This window comes from Oncorhynchus kisutch, unplaced genomic scaffold (genome assembly GCF_002021735.2).
Source record: "Oncorhynchus kisutch isolate 150728-3 unplaced genomic scaffold, Okis_V2 scaffold3306, whole genome shotgun sequence".
Taxonomy (NCBI): Eukaryota; Metazoa; Chordata; class Actinopteri; order Salmoniformes; family Salmonidae; genus Oncorhynchus; species Oncorhynchus kisutch.
The window spans coordinates 339,985-361,672 of record NW_022265251.1 but is presented as its reverse complement, the minus strand read 5'-3'; the positions used below and the strand labels follow the sequence as shown (position 1 = coordinate 361,672).

At 41.6% G+C, this 21,688-nt stretch overlaps 1 protein-coding gene across 3 annotated transcripts in view; it reads right to left on the bottom strand.

Moving 5' to 3' along the window:
- Positions 1–19,512, bottom strand: part of LOC116371482 (tetratricopeptide repeat protein 30A) — a 39,914-nt gene extending 20,402 nt beyond the window's left edge. For all 3 annotated transcript variants that reach the window (XM_031820381.1, XM_031820382.1, XM_031820383.1), the window contains exons 1-12: positions 19,301–19,512; positions 18,886–18,951; positions 17,600–17,809; positions 17,057–17,113; positions 14,020–14,155; positions 12,977–13,081; positions 12,700–12,828; positions 9,931–9,980; positions 9,436–9,588; positions 6,680–6,745; positions 5,095–5,148; positions 1,483–1,548 (exon numbers count right to left, since the gene is read on the bottom strand). In XM_031820381.1, coding sequence (XP_031676241.1) covers positions 1,483–1,548; positions 5,095–5,148; positions 6,680–6,745; positions 9,436–9,588; positions 9,931–9,980; positions 12,700–12,828; positions 12,977–13,081; positions 14,020–14,155; positions 17,057–17,113; positions 17,600–17,809; positions 18,886–18,951; positions 19,301–19,354 — 1,146 coding nt within the window. In that variant the 5' untranslated portion in view covers positions 19,355–19,512. The remainder of the gene's footprint in view (positions 1–1,482; positions 1,549–5,094; positions 5,149–6,679; positions 6,746–9,435; positions 9,589–9,930; positions 9,981–12,699; positions 12,829–12,976; positions 13,082–14,019; positions 14,156–17,056; positions 17,114–17,599; positions 17,810–18,885; positions 18,952–19,300) is intronic.
- Between the last annotated feature and the right edge of the window lie 2,176 nt (positions 19,513–21,688).

Genomic DNA, 21,688 nt, shown 5'->3' with positions numbered 1-21,688 from the left:
TGGCTTCCTGCACCTTAGAGACAGATTACACACAGGTCACTGGCTATGGATGCTTTATGTTGTTCTCTCCAATAATAACACAGTCTTATCACTGTATCCTGAACAGGTGAAAACGTGATGTCATTCTGTAAAAACACATGACTGATAGCAATTTAAAGCTATAAAGGTTAAACTGCACCAATGTGACCAGATCAGAGAAATGACTGGGCTGTAGAAGGCTTGGAAAAGGTAAGCTTTCATCCCAAATGGCACCCTAGTCCCATAGGGCTCAACTCAAAAGTAGTGCACTATATAGGGAATACACTCTTAGGAAAAAAAAAAAAAGGTGCTATCTAGAACCTATAAAAGGGTTCTTCGGCTGTCCCCATAGGAGAATCCTTTGAATAACCCTTTTTGGTTCCAGGTAGAACCCTTTTGAGTTCTACCTGGTAGAACTCTTTTGGAACCAAAAAGAGTTCTACCTGGAACCAAAAAGGGTTCTTCAAAGGATTCTCCTATGGGGACAGTCTTGGGGTTCCATTTGGGACGCAGCCTATAGCTAATAAACAAGCTGGTGGCCTGAGAGAGCAGAATGGAAGAATGTAACCTGTGGGGCCTCGGACGAAAGAAAAGGAGAATGGAAGACCAAATAGATGAGAGAAGGATGACAACAGGATAACATGATAAACAGACAACATGAACAGGATAACAGAAAAACCAGACAACATGAACAGGATAACAGGATAAACAGACAACATGAACAGGATAACAGGATAAACAGACAACATGAACAGGATAACCAGACAACATCAACAGGATAACAGGATAAACAGACAACATCAACAGGATAACCAGACAACATGAACAGGATAACAGGATAAACAGACAACATCAACAGGATAACCAGACAACATGAACAGGATAACAGGATAAACAGACAACATCAACAGGATAACCAGACAACATGAACAGGATAACAGAAAAACCAGACAACATCAACAGGATAACATGATAACCAGACAACATCAACAGAAAAACCAGACAACATCAACAGGATAAACAGACAACATCAACAGGATAACCAGACAACATCAACAGAAAAACCAGACAACATCAACAGGATAACCAGGCAACATCAACAGGATAACAGGATAACCAGACAACATCAACAGGATAACAGGATAACCAGACAACATCAACAGAAAAACCAGACAACATCAACAGGATAACCAGACAACATCAACAGGATAACCAGACAACATGAACAGGATAACCAGACAACATGAACAGGATAACCAGACAACATGAACAGGATAACCAGACAACATGAACAGGATAACAGAAAAACCAGACAACATCAACAGGATAACCAGGCAACATCAACAGGATAACAGGAAAACCAGACAACATGAACAGGATAACCAGACAACATGAACAGGATAACAGGATAACCAGACAACTTCGGAAGACAGAGAGAGAGAGAAGAGACTGGAAGATTGTAACCTGTTTGGTCAGCTTGCGTAGTTGATCTGTCAACTTGGCGTTCATCTCATCAAACTTCCTGAAGGCCTACGTTGGTCAAACACAACAGAGACATGATCAGAGACAGGAATATATACCTCAGAATGTACAAAGAGCAGCAACAATGACACAGGACTTTAAAGTCTCTGCAATGTAGAGGACTGGTTCATTACATTGTGGAACATTCAGGTCACTGGCTAAAACATGAGACAGAAATATATGTGTGTAGTAGTGGTGTGTTTAATGCTACAGATGGTTGATGCTAGTAGAGAATGATTAGTACAAGGTAGTAGGTAGTATAGTGATTAGTACTAGGTAGTAGGTAGTATAGTGATTAGTACTAGGTAGTAGGTAGTATAGTGATTAGTACTAGGTAGTAGGTAGTATAGTGATTAGTACTAGGTAGTAGGTAGTATAGTGATTAGTACTAGGTAGTAGGTAGTATAGTGATTACTACTAGGTAGTAGGTAGTATAGTGATTAGCACTAGGTAGTAGGTAGTATAGTGATTAGTACTAGGTAGTAGGTAGTATAGTGATTAGTACTAGGTAGTAGGTAGTATAGTGATTAGTACTAGGTAGTAGGTAGTATAGTGATTAGTACTAGGTAGTAGGTAGTATAGTGATTACTACTAGGTAGTAGGTAGTATAGTGATTAGTACTAGGTAGTAGGTAGTATAGGGTTATTAGTACTAGGTAGTAGGTAGTATAGGGTGATTAGTACTAGGTAGTAGGTAGTATAGTGATTAGTACTAGGTAGTAGGTAGTATAGTGATTAGTACTAGGTAGTAGGTAGTATAGTGATTAGAAATAGGGAGTAGGTAGTATAGTGATTACTACTAGGTAGTAGGTAGTATAGTGATTTGTACTAGGTAGTAGGTAGTACAGGGTGATTAGTACTAGGTAGTAGGTAGTATAGTGATTAGTACTAGGGCATAGGTAGTATAGTGATTCGTACTAGGTAGTATGTAGTATATAGTGATTAGTACTAGGTAGTATAGTGATTAGTACTATGTAGTAGGTAGTATAGTGATTAGTACTAGGTAGTAGGTAGTATAGTGATTAGTACTAGGTAGTAGGTAGTATAGTGATTAGAACTAGGTAGTAGGTAGTATAGTGATTAGAACTAGGTAGTAGGTAGTATAGAGTGATTAGTACTAGGTAGTATAGTGATCAGTACTAGGCAGTAGGTAGTATAGTGATTAGTACTAGGTAGTAGGTAGTATAGTGATTAGTACTAGGTAGTAGGCAGTATAGTGATTAGTACTAGGTAGTAGGTAGTATAGTGATTAGTACTAGGTAGTAGGTAGTATAGAGTGATTAGTACTAGGTAGTAGGTAGTATAGTGATTAGTACTAGGTAGTAGGTGGTATAGAGTGATTAGCACTAGGTAGTAGGTAGTATAGTGATTAGTACTAGGTAGTAGGTAGTATAGTGATTAGTACTAGGTAGTAGGTAGTATAGTGATTAGTACTAGGTAGTAGGTGGTATAGAGTGATTAGTACTATGTAGTAGGTAGTATAGTGATTAGTACTAGGTAGTAGGTAGTATAGTGATTAGTACTAGGTAGTAGGTAGTATAGTGATTAGAACTAGGTAGTAGGTAGTATAGAGTGATTAGTACTAGGCAGTGGGTAGTATAGTGATTAGTACTAGGTAGTATGTAGTATAGTGATTAGTACTAGGTAGTAGGCAGTATAGTGATTAGTACTAGGCAGTAGGTAGTATAGTGATTAGTACTAGGTAGTAGGTAGTATAGTGATTAGTACTAGGTAGTAGGTAGTATAGTGATTAGTACTAGGTAGTAGGTGGTATAGAGTGATTAGTACTATGTAGTAGGTAGTATAGTGATTAGTACTAGGTAGTAGGTAGTATAGTGATTAGTACTAGGTAGTAGGTAGTATAGTGATTAGAACTAGGTAGTAGGTAGTATAGTGATTAGAACTAGGTAGTAGGTAGTATAGAGTGATTAGTACTAGGTAGTATAGTGATTAGTACTGGGCAGTGGGTAGTATAGTGATTAGTACTAGGTAGTATGTAGTATAGTGATTAGTACTAGGTAGTAGGCAGTATAGTGATTAGTACTAGGTAGTAGGTAGTATAGTGATTAGTACTGGGGCATAGGTAGTATAGTGATTCGTACTAGGTAGTATGTAGTATATAGTGATTAGTACTAGGTAGTATAGTGATTAGTACTATGTAGTAGGTAGTATAGTGATTAGTACTAGGTAGTAGGTAGTATAGTGATTAGTACTAGGTAGTATAGTGATCAGTACTAGGCAGTAGGTAGTATAGTGATTAGTACTAGGTAGTAGGTAGTATAGTGATTAGTACTAGGTAGTAGGCAGTATAGTGATTAGTACTAGGTAGTAGGTAGTATAGTGATTAGTACTAGGTAGTAGGTAGTATAGAGTGATTAGTACTAGGTAGTAGGTAGTATAGTGATTAGTACTAGGTAGTAGGTGGTATAGAGTGATTAGTACTAGGTAGTAGGTGGTATAGAGTGATTAGTACTAGGTAGTAGGTGGTATAGTGATTAGTACTAGGTAGTAGGTAGTATAGTGATTAGTACTAGGTAGTATAGTGATTAGTACTAGGTAGTAGGTGGTATAGAGTGATTAGTACTAGGTAGTAGGTGGTATAGAGTGATTAGTACTAGGTAGTAGGTGGTATAGTGATTAGTACTAGGTAGTAGGTAGTATAGTGATTAGTACTAGGTAGTAGGTAGTATAGAGTGATTAGTACTAGGTAGTAGGTAGTATAGAGTGATTAGTACTAGGTAGTAGGTGGTATAGTGATTAGTACTAGGTAGTAGGTGGTACAGGGTGATTAGTACTAGGTAGTAGGTGGTACAGGGTGATTAGTACTAGGTAGTAGGTAGTATAGAGTGATTAGTACTAGGTAGTAGGTGGTACAGGGTGATTAGTACTAGGTAGTAGGTAGTATAGTGATTAGTACTAGGTAGTATAGTGATTAGTACTAGGTAGTATAGTGATTAGTACTAGGTAGTAGGTGGTACAGGGTGATTAGTACTAGGTAGTAGGTGGTATAGTGATTAGTACTAGGTAGTAGGTGGTACAGGGTGATTAGTACTAGGTAGTAGGTAGTATAGAGTGATTAGTACTAGGTAGTAGGTAGTACAGTGATTAGTACTAGGTAGTAGGTGGTACAGGGTGATTAGTACTAGGTAGTAGGTGGTACAGGGTGATTAGTACTAGGTAGTAGGTGGTATAGTGATTAGTACTAGGTAGTAGGTGGTACAGGGTGATTAGTACTAGGTAGTAGGTGGTACAGGGTGATTAGTACTAGGTAGTAGGTGGTACAGGGTGATTAGTACTAGGTAGTAGGTAGTATAGTGATTAGTACTAGGTAGTAGGTAGTATAGTGATTAGTACTAGGTAGTAGGTGGTACAGGGTGATTAGTACTAGGTAGTAGGTGGTACAGGGTGATTAGTACTAGGTAGTAGGTAGTATAGAGTGATTAGTACTAGGTAGTAGGTAGTATAGAGTGATTAGTACTAGGTAGTAGGTGGTATAGTGATTAGTACTAGGTAGTAGGTGGTACAGGGTGTACATGCTGTGTGATTTTGTTGTTACCTCTTCTGGAGCTGTCTGGCAGGTCAACATGGCGTCCAGAAACTCATACAGATACTGGAACGGTAGAGACCACATAGATCAACTGTTTATTACATAGCAGGAGAAGGAGGACCAGAACATTGGGGATGTGTAGCAAGAACAGGATTTATATAGAGGTCTTTCAATCCCACAGGATTTATATAGAGGTCTTTCAATCCCACAGGATTTATATAGAGGTCTTTCAATCCCACAGGATTTAAATAGAGGTCTTTCAATCCCACAGGATTTATATAGAGGTCTTTCAATCCCACAGGATTTATATAGAGGTCTTTCAATCCAGAACAGGATTTATATAGAGGTCTTTCAATCCCACAGGATTTATATAGAGGTCTTTCAATCCCACAGGATTTATATTGGCCGCCTCTCCTTCCAGTTCTCTGCTGCCAATGACTGGAACGAACTACAAAAATCTCTGAAACTGGAAACACTTATCTCCCTCACTAGCTTTAAGCACCAACTGTCAGAGCAGCTCACAGATTACTGCACCTGTACATAGCCCACCTATAATTTAGCCCAAACAACTACCTCTTTCCCAACTGTATTTAATTTTAATTTATTTATTTATTTTGCTCCTTTGCACCCCATTATTTTTATTTCTACTTTGCACATTCTTCCATTGCAAAACTACCATTCCAGTATTTTACTTGCTATATTGTATTTACTTTGCCACCATGGCCTTTTTTGCCTTTACCTCCCTTCTCACCTCATTTGCTCACATTGTATATAGACTTGTTTATACTGCATTATTGACTGTATGTTTGTTTTTACTCCATGTGTAACTCTGTGTCGTTTTATCTGTCGAACTGCTTTGCTTTATCTTGGCCAGGTCGCAATTGTAAATGAGAACTTGTTCTCAACTTGCCTACCTGGTTAAATAAAGGTAAAATAAAATAAATAAATAAATATAGAGGTCTTTCAATCCCACAGGATTTATATAGAGGTCTTTCAATCCCACAGGATTTATATAGAGGTCTTTCAATCCCACAGGATTTATATAGAGGTCTTTCAATCCAGAACAGGATTTATATAGTGGTCTTTCAATCCAGAACAGGATTTATATAGAGGTCTTTCAATCCCACAGGATTTATATAGAGGTCTTTCAATCCCACAGGATTTATATAGAGGTCTTTCAATTCCACAGGATTTATATAGAGGTCTTTCAATCCAGAACAGGATTTATATAGAGGTCTTTCAATCCCACAGGATTTATATAGAGGTCTTTCAATCCCACAGGATTTATATAGAGGTCTTTCAATCCCACAGGATTTATGTAGAGGTCTTTCAATCCCACAGGATTTATGTAGAGGTCTTTCAATCCCACAGGATTTATATAGAGGTCTTTCAATCCCACAGGATTTATATAGAGGTCTTTCAATCCCACAGGATTTATATAGAGGTCTTTCAATCCCACATGGAAAATGTAATGTGGACATCACATCAGGGTCAGACTAACATGTATGCTTTTGAAGTAAAACTATCCCTAGTGACTGACCGTAGGGATGAAGTATGAACATACAGGACAATAAAAGGGACCTGTGGTTCTTACCGGGGTGAGGAACTTGTAGGTGAGGTGAGCATTCTCTGCCATCACATCAGCAGCCAGATCGAAATACTGAGACAGAGAGAGTATACCAGTAGAGTACAGTAGAGTACAGTATAACAGTAGAGTACAGTAGAGTACAGTATAACAGTAGAGTACAGTAGAGTACAGTATAACAGTAGAGTACAGCATAACAGTAGATATACAGTAGTAGAGTACAGTAGAGTACAGTATAATAGTAGAGTACAGTATAATAGTATAGTACAGTATAATAGTAGAGTACAGTATAATAGTAGAGTACAGTAGAGTACAGTATAACAGTAGAGTACAGTATAATAGTAGAGTACAGTATAATAGTAGAGTACAGTAGAGTACAGTATAATAGTAGAGTACAGTAGAGTGCAGTATAATAGTAGAGTACAGTAGAGTACAGTATAATAGTAGAGTACAGTAGAGTACAGTATAATAGTAGAGTACAGTAGAGTACAGTATAATAGTAGAGTACAGTAGAGTACAGTATAATAGTAGAGTACAGTAGAGTACAGTATAATAGTAGAGTACAGTAGAGTACAGTATAATAGTAGAGTACAGTATAATAGTAGAGTACAGTAGAGTACAGTATAATAGTAGAGTACAGTAGAGTACAGTATAATAGTAGAGTAGAGTATAATAGTAGAGTACAGTAGAGTACAGTATAATAGTAGAGTACAGTATAACAGTAGAGTACAGTAGAGTACAGTAGAGTACAGTATAATAGTAGAGTACAGTATAATAGTAGAGTACAGTATAATAGTAGAGTACAGTAGAGTACAGTATAACAGTAGAGTACAGTATAATAGTAGAGTGCAGTAGAGTACAGTATAACAGTAGAGTACAGTATAACAGTAGAGTACAGTAGAGTACAGTATAATAGTAGAGTACAGTATAATAGTAGAGTGCAGTAGAGTACAGTATAACAGTAGAGTACAGTATAACAGTAGAGTACAGTAGAGTACAGTATAATAGTAGAGTACAGTATAATAGTAGAGTACAGTATAACAGTAGAGTACAGTAGTAGAGTACAGTAGAGTACAGTATAATAGTAGAGTACAGTATAACAGTAGAGTACAGTAGTAGAGTACAGTAGAGTACAGTATAATAGTAGAGTACAGTATAACAGTAGAGTACAGTAGAGTACAGTATAATAGTAGAGTACAGTATAACAGTAGAGTACAGTATAATAGTAGAGTACAGTATAACAGTAGAGTACAGTATAATAGTAGAGTACAGTATAACAGTAGAGTACAGTATAATAGTAGAGTACAGTATAACAGTAGAGTACAGTATAATAGTAGAGTACAGTATAATAGTACAGTACAGTATAATAGTAGAGTACAGTATAATAGTAGAGTACAGTAGAGTACAGTATAATAGTAGAGTAGAGTATAATAGTAGAGTACAGTATAATAGTAGAGTGCAGTATAATAGTGGAGTACAGTATAATAGTAGAGTACAGTATAATAGTAGAGTACAGTATAATAGTAGAGTACAGTAGAGTACAGTATAATAGTAGAGTACAGTATAATAGTAGAGTGCAGTATAATAGTAGAGTACAGTATAATAGTAGAGTACAGTATAATAGTAGAGTGCAGTATAATAGTAGAGTACAGTAGAGTACAGTATAATAGTAGAGTACAGTATAACAGTAGAGTACAGTATAATAGTAGAGTACAGTATAATAGTAGAGTACAGTAGAGTACAGTATAATAGTAGAGTACAGTATAACAGTAGAGTACAGTATAATAGTAGAGTACAGTATAATAGTAGAGTACAGTAGAGTACAGTATAATAGTAGAGTACAGTATAATAGTAGAGTACAGTAGAGTACAGTAGAGTACAGTATAATAGTAGAGTACAGTATAATAGTAGAGTACAGTATAACAGTAGAGTACAGTAGAGTACAGTAGAGTACAGTATAATAGTGGAGTACAGTATAATAGTAGAGTACAGTATAATAGTAGAGTACAGTAGAGTACAGTATAATAGTAGAGTACAGTAGAGTACAGTATAATAGTGGAGTACAGTATAATAGTAGAGTACAGTATAATAGTAGAGTACAGTATAATAGTAGAGTACAGTAGAGTACAGTAAAATAGTAGAGTACAGTATAACAGTAGAGTACAGTAGAGTACAGTATAATAGTAGAGTACAGTATAACAGTAGAGTACAGTATAACAGTAGAGTACAGTATAATAGTAGAGTACAGTATAACAGTAGAGTACAGTAGAGTACAGTATAATAGTAGAGTACAGTATAACAGTAGAGTACAGTAGAGTACAGTATAATAGTATAATATAGTAGAATACAGTATAATAGTATAATATAGTATAATATAGTAGAGTACTGTATAATAGTATAATATATTAGACTACAGTATAATATGGTAGAGTACTGTATAATAGTATAATATATTAGACTACAGTATAATATAGTAGAGTACTGTATAATAGTATAATATATTAGACTACAGTATAATATAGTAGAGTACAGTATAATAGTATAATATATTAGACTACAGTATAATATAGTAGAGTACAGTATAATAGTATAATATATTAGACTACAGTATAATATAGTAGAGTACTGTATAATAGTATAATATATTAGACTACAGTATAATATAGTAGAGTGCTGTATAATAGTATAATAGAGTAGAGTGCAGTAGAGTATAGTAGAGTACTGTATAATAGTATAATATACTATAGTACCGTAGAAAAACCTACCTCATATTTGCAGTATAGTAGCAGCAGGTTTCCGAAGGTGACCGGGGGGAAGGGGATCTGCTGCAGGAGGAAGGCCAGTTTCTCAAAACCCTCCGATGGCTTCTTATCCATGTTCATCAGGGCCTGGTTGTGGAGCGTCACTGGGTCCAGCTCCTACAAGACAACAGACATGTGGAAATAACTATTTGTTCTTTAACTAACTTGCCTAGTTAAATACAGGATCAAATTAATTAAATAAAAGGATATTTCATCGTCCATTGGTTAGAAGGAGAATGTCTCCACACACACACACACACACGTCACAACAGCTTTCTGTCTGACAGAGTGCTCCTGGTCCCCTGATCCCCATCAGTGTGTGAGTGTTGATATAGATGGTCACTAGAGGGCAGCACCCACTGAGCCACAGATAGAGATGTACTTTACAGCACCACGGTCTCCAACCTACATGAGTGGTAAGGGCTGACATATGTACACACACAAGTACACACACAGTACCTCCTCTGATCTGGGGGGCATGTCAGTCAAGGCCTCCTGAGCTGCATCGCCTGGAGACAGACAGACAGAGAGACAGAGTTGAGCTGCATCGCCTGGAGACAGACAGACAGAGAGACAGAGTTGAGCTGCATCGCCTGGAGACAGACAGACAGAGAGACAGAGTTGAGCTGCATCGCCTGGAGACAGACAGACAGACAGACAGAGTTGAGCTGCATCGCCTGGAGACAGACAGACAGAGAGACAGAGTTGAGCTGCATCGCCTGGAGACAGACAGACAGACAGACAGACAGACAGACAGACAGACAGACAGAGTTGAGCTGCATCGCCTGGAGACAGACAGACAGACAGACAGACAGAGTTGAGCTGCATCGCCTGGAGACAGACAGACAGACAGACAGACAGACAGACAGACAGACAGACAGAGTTGAGCTGCATCGCCTGGAGACAGACAGACAGAGAGACAGAGTTGAGCTGCATCGCCTGGAGACAGACAGACAGACAGACAGAGTTGAGCTGCATCGCCTGGAGACAGACAGACAGAGAGACAGAGTTGAGCTGCATCGCCTGGAGACAGACAGACAGACAGACAGAGTTGAGCTGCATCGCCTGGAGACAGACAGACAGAGAGACAGAGTTGAGCTGCATCGCCTGGAGACAGACAGACAGAGAGACAGAGTTGAGCTGCATCGCCTGGAGACAGACAGACAGACAGACAGAGAGACAGACAGACAGACAGACAGACAGACAGACAGACAGACAGACAGACAGACAGACAGAGTTGAGCTGCATCGCCTGGAGACAGACAGACAGACAGACAGACAGACAGACAGACAGACAGACAGACAGACAGACAGACAGACAGACAGACAGAGTTGAGCTGCATCGCCTGGAGACAGACAGACAGAGAGACAGACAGACAGACAGACAGACAGACAGACAGACAGACAGACAGACAGACAGAGTTGAGCTGCATCGCCTGGAGACAGACAGACAGACAGACAGACAGACAGAGAGACAGAGTTGAGCTGCATCGCCTGGAGACAGACAGACAGACAGACAGACAGACAGACAGACAGACAGACAGACAGAGTTGAGCTGCATCGCCTGGAGACAGACAGACAGAGAGACAGACAGACAGACAGACAGACAGACAGACAGACAGACAGACAGACAGACAGACAGACAGAGTTGAGCTGCATCGCCTGGAGACAGACAGACAGACAGACAGACAGACAGACAGACAGACAGAGAGACAGAGTTGAGCTGCATCGCCTGGAGACAGACAGACAGACACAGACAGACAGACAGACAGACAGACAGACAGACAGACAGACAGACAGACAGACAGACAGACAGAGAGACAGAGTTGAGCTGCATCGCCTGGAGACAGACAGACAGACAGACAGACAGACAGACAGACAGACAGACAGAGTTGAGCTGCATCGCCTGGAGACAGACAGACAGACAGACAGACAGACAGACAGACAGACAGACAGACAGACAGACAGACAGACAGACAGACAGACAGACAGACAGACAGACAGACAGAGAGAGAGACAGAGTTGAGCTGCATCGCCTGGAGACAGACAGACAGACAGACAGACAGACAGACAGACAGACAGACAGACAGAGAGACAGACAGACAGACAGACAGACAGACAGACAGACAGACAGACAGACAGACAGACAGAGTTGAGCTGCATCGCCTGGAGACAGACAGACAGACAGACAGACAGACAGACAGACAGACAGACAGACAGAGTTGAGCTTACTTACAACCCGTATGCAGTTTATTAAGTAAAAAATAGATAAGTAAAACATTTTTTTTTTTTTTGTAACAAGAAGTGAAAGAGCAGCAGTAAAATAACATTAACGAGGCTATATAATGTGCGGGGGCACCGGTTAGTCGAGGTAATTGAGGTGATATGTACATGTAGGTAGAGTTAAAGTGACTACGCATAGATTATAAACAGAGAGTAGCAGCCTGGTATACTATGAGAACGGACAGTTTTTCAGCTGGTAATTTCTGACAGCCTGGTCACAGTACACCCCCTGGACAGAATGCTAGTCTATCACAGTACACCCCCTGGATCACAGTACACCCCCTGGACAGAATGCTAGTCTATCACAGTACACCCCCTGGACAGAGTACAAGTCTATCACAGTACACCCCCTGATAGGAATGCTAGTCTATCACAGTACACCCCCTGGACAGAATGCTATTCTATCACAATACACCCCCTGAATAGAATACTAGTCTATCACAGTACACCCCCTGGACAGAATGCTAGTCTATCACAGTACACCCCCTGGACAGAATGCTAGTCTATCACAGTACACCCCCTGGACAGAATGCTAGTCTATCACAGTACACCCCCTGGACAGAATGCTAGTCTATCACAGTACACCCCCTGGACAGAGTACAAGTCTATCACAGTACACCTCCTGAATAGAATGCTAGTCTATCACAGTATACCCCCTGGACAGAATGCTAGTCTATCACAGTACACCCCCTGGACAGAATGCTAGTCTATCACAGTATACCCCCTGGACAGAATGCTAGTCTATCACAGTACACCCCCTGGACAGACTGCTAGTCTATCATAGAGCTTTAGACACCAAACCAATCTCCTTAATGCTGAGAGTCAAGCAGAGAGTCAATCCGGTCCCATTTTTACAGTTTTTGTTACGACTCGGCCGGGGATTGAACTCCCAACCCTCCAACCTCAGGGCGGATACTCTAACCACAAGGCTGCTGAATGTACTCACAGTTTTTGAGCTGGTATTCTATAGCAGCCTTGAGGTTGAAGCCTTCTATGAGGGCGGTCTCATGTAGGATCAGGGTGTTCCCAACACTCCTCACGTCAATGCCCTCTGTCGTCATACCAACGCTCAGCTCTGGACGACGAGAACACACACACACAGCACAGAGAGACACAGGATGGTCAGGGGAAAACATGGATGAGAAGGAGGGTCACTAAGGGAAAACCCCAACAGAGTGATCAGGTATCTAACTAAACAGGTGTGCTGTCATTTTAAAGCCGACCTGGATGTTCCCTGATCCCTCTCTCGATGATCTCTCCGATGAACTTGAGGGCCTGACCATACTGTTTCATACTGTAGTAGCAGAGACCTATGTTGTAGGACAGTTCTGAGACAGGAGGGAGGAGAGAGAGGCAGGGAAAGGAGGAGGGAATTAGTGGGGAGGGACAGGGAGATAGGGAGGGGGAGAGGAGAGAGAGGGAGGGAGAGGAGGAGAGAATTAGGGGGGAGAGGAGAGAGAGGGAGGGAGAGGAGGAGAGAATTAGTGGGGAGGGACAGGGAGATAGGGAGGGGGAGAGGAGAGAGAGGGAGGGAGAGAAGGAGAGAATTAGGGGGGAGAGGAGAGAGAGGGAGGGAGAGGAGGAGAGAATTAGGGGGAGGGACAGGGAGATAGGGAGGGCGGAGAGGAGAGAGAGGGAGGGAGAGAAGGAGAGAATTAGGGGGGAGAGGAGAGAGAGGGAGGGAGAGAAGGAGAGAATTAGGGGGGAGAGGAGAGAGAGGGAGGGAGAGGAGGAGAGAATTAGGGTGAGGGACAGGGAGATAGGGAGGGCGGAGAGGAGAGAGAGGGAGGGAGAGAAGGAGAGAATTAGGGGGAGAGGAGAGAGAGGGAGGGAGAGGAGAGGAGGAGAGAATTAGGGGGGAGAGGAGAGAGAGGGAGGGAGAGGAGGAGAGAATTAGGGGGAGAGGAGAGAGAGGGAGGGAGAGGAGGAGAGAATTAGGGGGAGAGGAGAGAGAGGGAGGGAAAGTAGAGAATTATGGGGGAGAGGAGAGAGGAGGGAAAGGAGAGAATTATGGGGGAGAGGAGAGAGAGGGAGGGAGAGGAGGAGAGAATTAGGGGGAGAGGAGATAGAGGGAGGGAGAGGAGGAGAGAATTAGGGGGGAGAGGAGATAGAGGGAGGGAGAGGAGGAGAGAATTAGGGGGGAGATGAGATAGAGGGAGGGAGAGGAGGAGAGAATTAGGGGGAGGAAGAGAGAGATTCAGCAAATACAAGAGACTTGTAGGACAGGCAAAAGGTGAGACGTTTTCCTCTGTGTGCGTGCAGTTACCTGGTTGGTAGCCCAGCACCTGCATGGCAGACATGAACTTCTTGCAAGCCTCCTCGTACTCCCCCTCCTTGTAGAGTAGACAGCCCATGTCCACGTCATAGTCTGGGTCGTCCTGGGGAAGCTGCTCTACCAGTGTCTGACAGGGAGAGGGTTCATAAAGGCCTTATAAGAGGTCATAAAGGGTTATAGGGAGTCATAAGGGCGTATTCGTTGAGAAAATGTGTTATAAGGGGTCTCAAGGGTTTCTAAATGGATCAAAAACACTAACTAAGCAGTTATAAGAGGTTATATTAAGTTCTCCTGACCTCATGACATACCGTAACTACCAGGTTATATTAAGTTCTCCTGACCTCATGACATACAGTAACTACTTAAGTTCTCCTGACCTCATGACATACCGTAACTACCAGGTTATATTAAGTTCTCCTGACCTCATGACATACCGTAACTACCAGGTTATATTAAGTTCTCCTGACCTCATGACATACCGTAACTACCAGGTTATATTAAGTTCTCCTGACCTCATGACATACAGTAACTACCAGGTACATGTTTCTGGTCTTTAGTTCTGGTTCTAGTTCTGGTTAAGTTCTGGTTCTAGTTCCAGTTCTGGTTTAGTTCTGTTCTAGTTCTGGTTAAGGTATGGTTCTATAATGTTTACATACCCTACATTATTCATCTCATATGTATACGTATATACTGTACTCTATATCATCGACTGCATCCTTATGTAATACATGTATCACTAGCCACTTTAACTATGCCACTTTGTTTACATACTCATCTCATATGTTATACTGTACTCGATATCATCTACTGTATCTTGCCTATGCTGCTCTGTACCATCACTCATTCATATATCCTTATGTACATATTAGTTAGATTACTTGTTGGTTATTACTTGTTGGTTATTACTGCATTGTCGGAACTAGAAGCACAAGCATTTCGCTACACTCGCATTAACATCTGCTAACCATGTGTATGTGACCAATAAAATTTGATTTGATTTGATTTTTAGTTCTGGGTCTAGTTCTGGTTAAGTTCTGTTCTATTTCTGGTTAAGTTATGGTTCTAGTTCTGGGTCTAGTTTCGGTTCTGGTTTAGTTATGTTCTAGTTCTGGTTCTAGTTTTTATTTTTTTATTTTTTTTAATTTCACCTTTATTTAACCAGGTAGGCTAGTTGAGAACACCTTTATTTAACCAGGTAGGCTAGTTGAGAACACCTTTATTTAACCAGGTAGTCTAGTTGAGAACACCTTTATTTAACCAGGTAGGCTAGTTGAGAACACCTTTATTTAACCAGGTAGGCTAGTTGAGAACACCTTTATTTAACCAGGTAGGCTAGTTGAGAACAAGTTCTCATTTGCAACTGCGACCTGGCCAAGATAAAGCATAGCAGTGTGAGCATACAACAAAGAGTTACACATGGAGTAAACAATTAACAAGTCAATAACACAGTAGAAAACGAAGGGGGGGTCTATATACAATGTGTGCAAAAGGCATGAGGAGGTAGGCAAATAATTACAATTTTGCAGATTAACACTGGAGTGATAAAAGATCAGATGGTCATGTACAGGTAGAGATATTGGTGTGCAGAAGAGCAGAAAAGTAAATAAATAAAAACAGTACGGGGATGAGGTAGGTGAAAAGGGTGGGCTATTTACCAATAGACTATGTACAGCTGCAGCGATCGGTTAGCTGCTCAGATAGCTGATGTTTGAAGTTGGTGAGGGAGATGAAAGTCTCCAACTTCAGCGATTTTTGCAATTCGTTCCAGTCACAGGCAGCAGAGTACTGGAACGAAAGGCGGCCAAATGAGGTGTTGGCTTTAGGGATGATCAGTGAGATACACCTGCTGGAGCGCGTGCTACGGATGGGTGTTGCCATCGTGACCAGTGAGCTGAGATAAGGCGGAGCTTTACCTAGCATAGACTTGTAGATGACCTGGAGCCAGTGGGTCTGGCGACGAATATGTAGCGAGGGCCAGCCGACTAGAGCATACAAGTCGCAGTGGTGGGTAGTATAAGGTGCTTTAGTGACAAAACGGATGGCACTGTGATAGACTGCATCCAGTTTGCTGAGTAGAGTGTTGGAAGCCATTTTGTAGATGACATCGCCGAAGTCGAGGATCGGTAGGATAGTCAGTTTTACTAGGGTAAGCTTGGCGGCTTGAGTGAAGGAGGCTTTGTTGCGGAATAGAAAGCCGACTCTTGATTTGATTTTCGATTGGAGATGTTTGATATGAGTCTGGAAGGAGAGTTTGCAGTCTAGCCAGACACCTAGGTACTTATAGACGTCCACATATTCTAGGTCGGAACCATCCAGGGTGGTGATGCTAGTCGGGCATGCAGGTGCAGGCAGCGACCGGTTGAAAAGCATGCATTTGGTTTTACTAGCGTTTAAGAGCAGTTGGAGGCCACGGAAGGAGTGTTGTATGGCATTGAAGCTTGTTTGGAGGTTAGATAGCACAGTGTCCAAAGACGGGCCGAAAGTATATAGAATGGTGTCGTCTGCGTAGAGGTGGATCAGGGAATCGCCCGCAGAGATAGTTCTGTTCTAGTTTTGGTTCTAGTTCTGGTTTAGTTCTGGTTCTAGTTCTGGTTCTGATTTAATGATGGTGCTAGTTATGGCATGAGTCATGGTTCTATTGATGTTCTAGTCATGGTTCTAGTTCTGGTTCTAGTCATGGTTCTAGTTCAGGTTCTAGTCATGGTTCTAGTCATGGCTCTAGTCATAGGTCTAGTTCAGGCTCTAGTCATGGTTTTAGTCATGGTTCTAGTCATGGTTCTATTGATGTTCTAGTCATGGTTCTAGTTCTAGTCATTGTTCTAGTTCAGGTTCAAGTCATGGTTCCAATCATGGTTCTAGTTCTGGTTCTAGTCATGGTTTAATTGATGTTCTAGTCATGGTTCTAGTTCTGGTTCAGGTTCTAGTTCTGGTTCTAGTTTAGGTTCTAGTCATGGTTCTAGTTCTGGTGCTAATTATTGTTCTAGTTATGGCCAAGTCCAGTATATGTCCAATACTAGTCTCTACTAACCTTCGCTCCAGAGTACTCCTCTTCTCCGTATTTGATGGATGCCTGCAGTTTGATCATCTGTGGGAGAGATGGACAGAACATGGGTCAGAAGAGACAAAATAACTAAGAGAATATGGTTGAAGAACAGAATTATATCTCAGTGTGGTAAGATAACTCTACCTGGTAGTAAACATTATAACTCTACCTGGTAGTAAACATTATAACTCTACCTGGTAGTAAACATTATAACTCTACCTGGTAGTAAACATTATAACTCTACCTGGTAGTAAACATTATAACTCTACCTGGTAGTAAACATTATAACTCTACCTGGTAGTAAACATTATAACTCTACCTGGTAGTAAACATTATAACTCTACCTGGTAGTAAACATTATAACTCTACCTGGTGGGGCAGGAGAGGTTCCGGATCCTGGTAAATAGGTTCCAGAACAAAACAGTCCAAAACTGAGAGGTTCTGGGTCCTGTTGTGGCAGGATCCGGCTCAAATGAAGCACTGATTCTACCTCTACCTTGGTATTATAACTTGATGTAGGAAGTGTACCTTGGTGTGGCTGGTAGGGTTGTCCAATAGAAAGGTAGCCTTCATGGCCTCGGGGTAGACACAGGCCCCGTACAGAGACTGGGCGTAATACAGCCTGTACCCCTCCACCTCGGGGTGTAGCTGGGTCAGCTGCTCATAGCACTCTGCTGCGTTGGTGAAGTCCTGCATGTGGTAGTAGCAGTAGCCTAGCAGAGACAGGGCTGCCCGTGACTGGGAGGAGGAGGAGGAGAAGGTAGAGGAGGAGGAGAATAAGAAGATTACGGGATCCATTCAATCCATATCGCCCAAGTTCAGCACTATATGGCGATTGACATTTAAAGGTAATGTTCCCGCATTCCATGAGACTGCAGTCAGACAACAGATCTGGGGCCAGGCTATAGAAGGAGACAACAGATCTGGAACCAGGCTATAGAAGGAGAAAACAGATCTGAGACCAGGCTATAGAAGGAGACAACAGATCTGGGACCAGGCTATAGAAGGAGACAACAGATCTGGGACCAGGCTATAGAAGGAGACAACAGATCTGGGACCGGGCTATAGAAGGAGACAACAGATCTGGGACCAGGCTATAGAAAGAGAAAACAGATCTGGAACCAGGCTATAGAAGGAGACAGCAGATCTGGGACCAGGCCATAGAAGGAGACGACAGATCTGGGACCAGGCTATAGAAGGAGACAACAGATCTGGGACCAGGCTATAGAAGGAGACAACAGATCTGGGACCAGGCTATAGAAAGAGAAAACAGATCTGGAACCAGGCTATAGAAGGAGACAGCAGATCTGGGACCAGGCCATAGAAGGAGACGACAGATCTGGGACCAGGCTATAGAAGGAGACAACAGATCTGGGACCAGGCTATAGAAGGAGAAAACAGATCTGGAACCAGGCTATAGAAGGAGACAGCAGATCTGGGACCAGGCTATAGAAGGAGACGACAGATCTGGGACCAGGCTATAGAAGGAGACAACAGATCTGGGACCAGGCTATAGAAGGAGAAAACAGATCTGGAACCAGGCTATAGAAGGAGACAACAGATCTGGGACCAGGCTATAGAAGGAGACAACAGACCTGGGACCAGGTTATAGAAGGAGACAGCAGATCTGAGACCAGGCTATAGAAGGAGAAAACAGATCTGAGACCAGGCTATAGAATGAGACAACAGATCTGGGACCAGGCTATAGAAGGAGACAACAGATCTGGGACCAGGCTATAGAAGGAGACAACAGACCTGGGACCAGGCTATAGAAGGAGACAATAGATCTGGGAGCACACACACACACTCACTACCTTCATCTGTTTCTGCAGTTCATTGCTGAGGATGTGGATAGCCTCTCCATACCGCCCATCTTTGATCTATAGGAGAACAGAGTTAGCAGCTAGTTATAAAATAATACATGAGCTATCTAGCTAGCTATGTTGTCACACTTAGTTCGTTAGCTAGCGTTAGGCTATAGCCTGAGCCTTGAAATTGAAGGGTATGTCAGGCTAGCTTAATCAAAGTTAGCTAGCTTGCTATAGCCCCAATGTGTGAAATTCATATGGTGACGTTAACTAGCTTGAATTCGATATATAATCAACATGATAACTTGATAAAATACCACAAGTTAAAATAACCAGTTTCATTATCAGCTAGCTAGCTATCATGGCTAGCGTTAGTATCCATGGTATGTAACGTTAGCTATGCAAGCGACCAACTTCTCACCATTTTGTAGACAGTGGCGGTGTATTCGCCGTCTTTAATCGTTGTCAGTGTCATGATTTTGCCGCTAAATCTACAGTTCTCAAAGGTAAGACTATTTTCACGCGAAAAACGATTTCCGATTTACCAATAATCCCAATTAGTGCACCATGTTTAGGCGTTATTTACTTTTCTACACATTCAACGCACAGGAAGTGTTACTTAGCAACCGTACCGGAAACGGAAACGTTGAATAACTTTAAGACAGGAGGAGCGTCTGTTGTGAGCTATTACCATAGAGATTGACAGAGACCTTTAGTGGCCAAACCTGTTTTAGTATGGGCAGCGCCATTGAAGGCTTTCACCATTATTTTGCCATTTTAAAGTAGTCAAGTGGGTGGGGATTCCTATGGGTTGTAGCACAGACTATCCATTATATTGACCAGAATTTAAAGTGGCCGATCTAACAATGAAAATAAATGTGTTAAAGGCAGTGGGAGGAGGCAAGATCAGGTAGGACCATTCTAGACAATGAGAGGGCAGATTCGTGTGTGAATAACAGGCACAACTTCAAATCAAATCAAATCAAATTTATTTGTCACATACACATGGTTAGCAGATGTTAATACGAGTGTAGCGAAATGCTTGTGCTTCTAGTTCCGACAATGCAGTAATAACCAACAAGTAATCTAACTAACAATTCCAAACTACTGTCTTATACACAGTGTAAGGGGATAAAGAATATGTACATAAGGATATATGAATGAGTGATGGTACAGAGCAGCATAGGCAAGATACAGTACATGGTATTGAGTGCAGTATATACATATGAGATGAGTATTTAAACAAAGTGGCATAGTTAAAGTGGCTAACAATTCCAAACTACTGTCTTATACACAGTGTAAGGTGATAAAGAATATGTACATAAGGATATATGTGTATTTTGTGTATGTGTATTTTTCTCAAAGTTATCTGGATGTCACATGTCCTACTTATATCAGTACACTCGTAACAACCTAAGCCTTACGAAACTTATATTCGATAAAATAAACCACACATAAAGATGAATCATCTATCTATTTCTTTGTGTAGGACACTTTTCCTGCAAAGAACATTTTCCGATTTTCTAATAAATGGAAAACACCAGTTGATGAGATTTAATGCTGCCCACCCATTCCGTATCATGACATGATATGTTGATATATATATATATATATATATATATATATATATATATATATATATATATATATATATATATATATATAATGAAAAGCTCTATAAACGTTTTTATTTATTTAAATTTTAACCCCTTATTCTCCCCAATTTCGGGTTATCCAATTGTTAGTAGCTACTATCTTGTCTGATCGCTACAACACCCATACGGGCTCGGGAGAGACGAAGGTCGAAAGTCATGCGTCCTCCGAAACACAACCCAACCAAGCCGCACTGTTTCTTAACACAGCGCGCATCCAACCCGGAAACCAGCCGCACCAATGTGTCGGAGGATACACCGTGCACCCGGCGACCTTGGTTAGCGCGCACTGCGCCCGGCCCTCCACAGAAGTCGCTGGTGCGCGATGAGACAAGGATATCCCTACCGGCCAAACGGACCTCCCGGTCGCGGCCGGTTGCGATAGAGCGAACCCAGAGTCTCTGGTGGCACAGCTAGCGCTGAAGTACAGCGCCCTTAACCACTGCGCCACCCGGGTGGCCACTCTATAGAAGTTTTAATAAATTATTAGGTTGTGGTGGACTGTCATAATCACTGTAGTTAGTATACAAACTAAAAGTGTGCGTACTGCCCCCTGGAGGGTGTTGTCTGAACAGGTATAAAGACAAGGTTGGTGATTTACTGCCCCCTGGAGGGTGTTGTCTGAACAGGTATAAAGACAAGGTTGGTGATTTACTGCCCCCTGGAGGGTGTTGTCTGAACAGGTATAAAGACAAGGTTGGTGATTTACTGCCCCCTGGAGGGTGTTGTCTGAACAGGTATAAAGACAAGGTTGGTGATTTACTGCCCCCTGGAGGGTGTTGTCTGAACAGGTATAAAGACAAGGTTGGTGATTTACTGCCCCCTGGAGGGTGTTGTCTGAACAGGTATAAAGACATGGTTGGGGATTTACTGCCCCCTGGAGGATGTTGTCTGAACAGGTAAAAAGACAAGGTTGGGGATTTACTGCCCCCTGGAGGGTGTCTGTTGTCTCTATCATTCTCTATGGTGTGTACTTGCTTCAGGCAAGGCATGTGTATGAACAGCTGGCTTCTGAAGAATGCCACCCAAGGATACACCTCAGGGAAAGCTTTTAATTTACTGATGATTAAACAGGTACAAATCATAGACCCAAAGGACTAACTGGAACTGATTATGGATGTAACCCACCTTCCACAATATCATTAAAACATTTATCC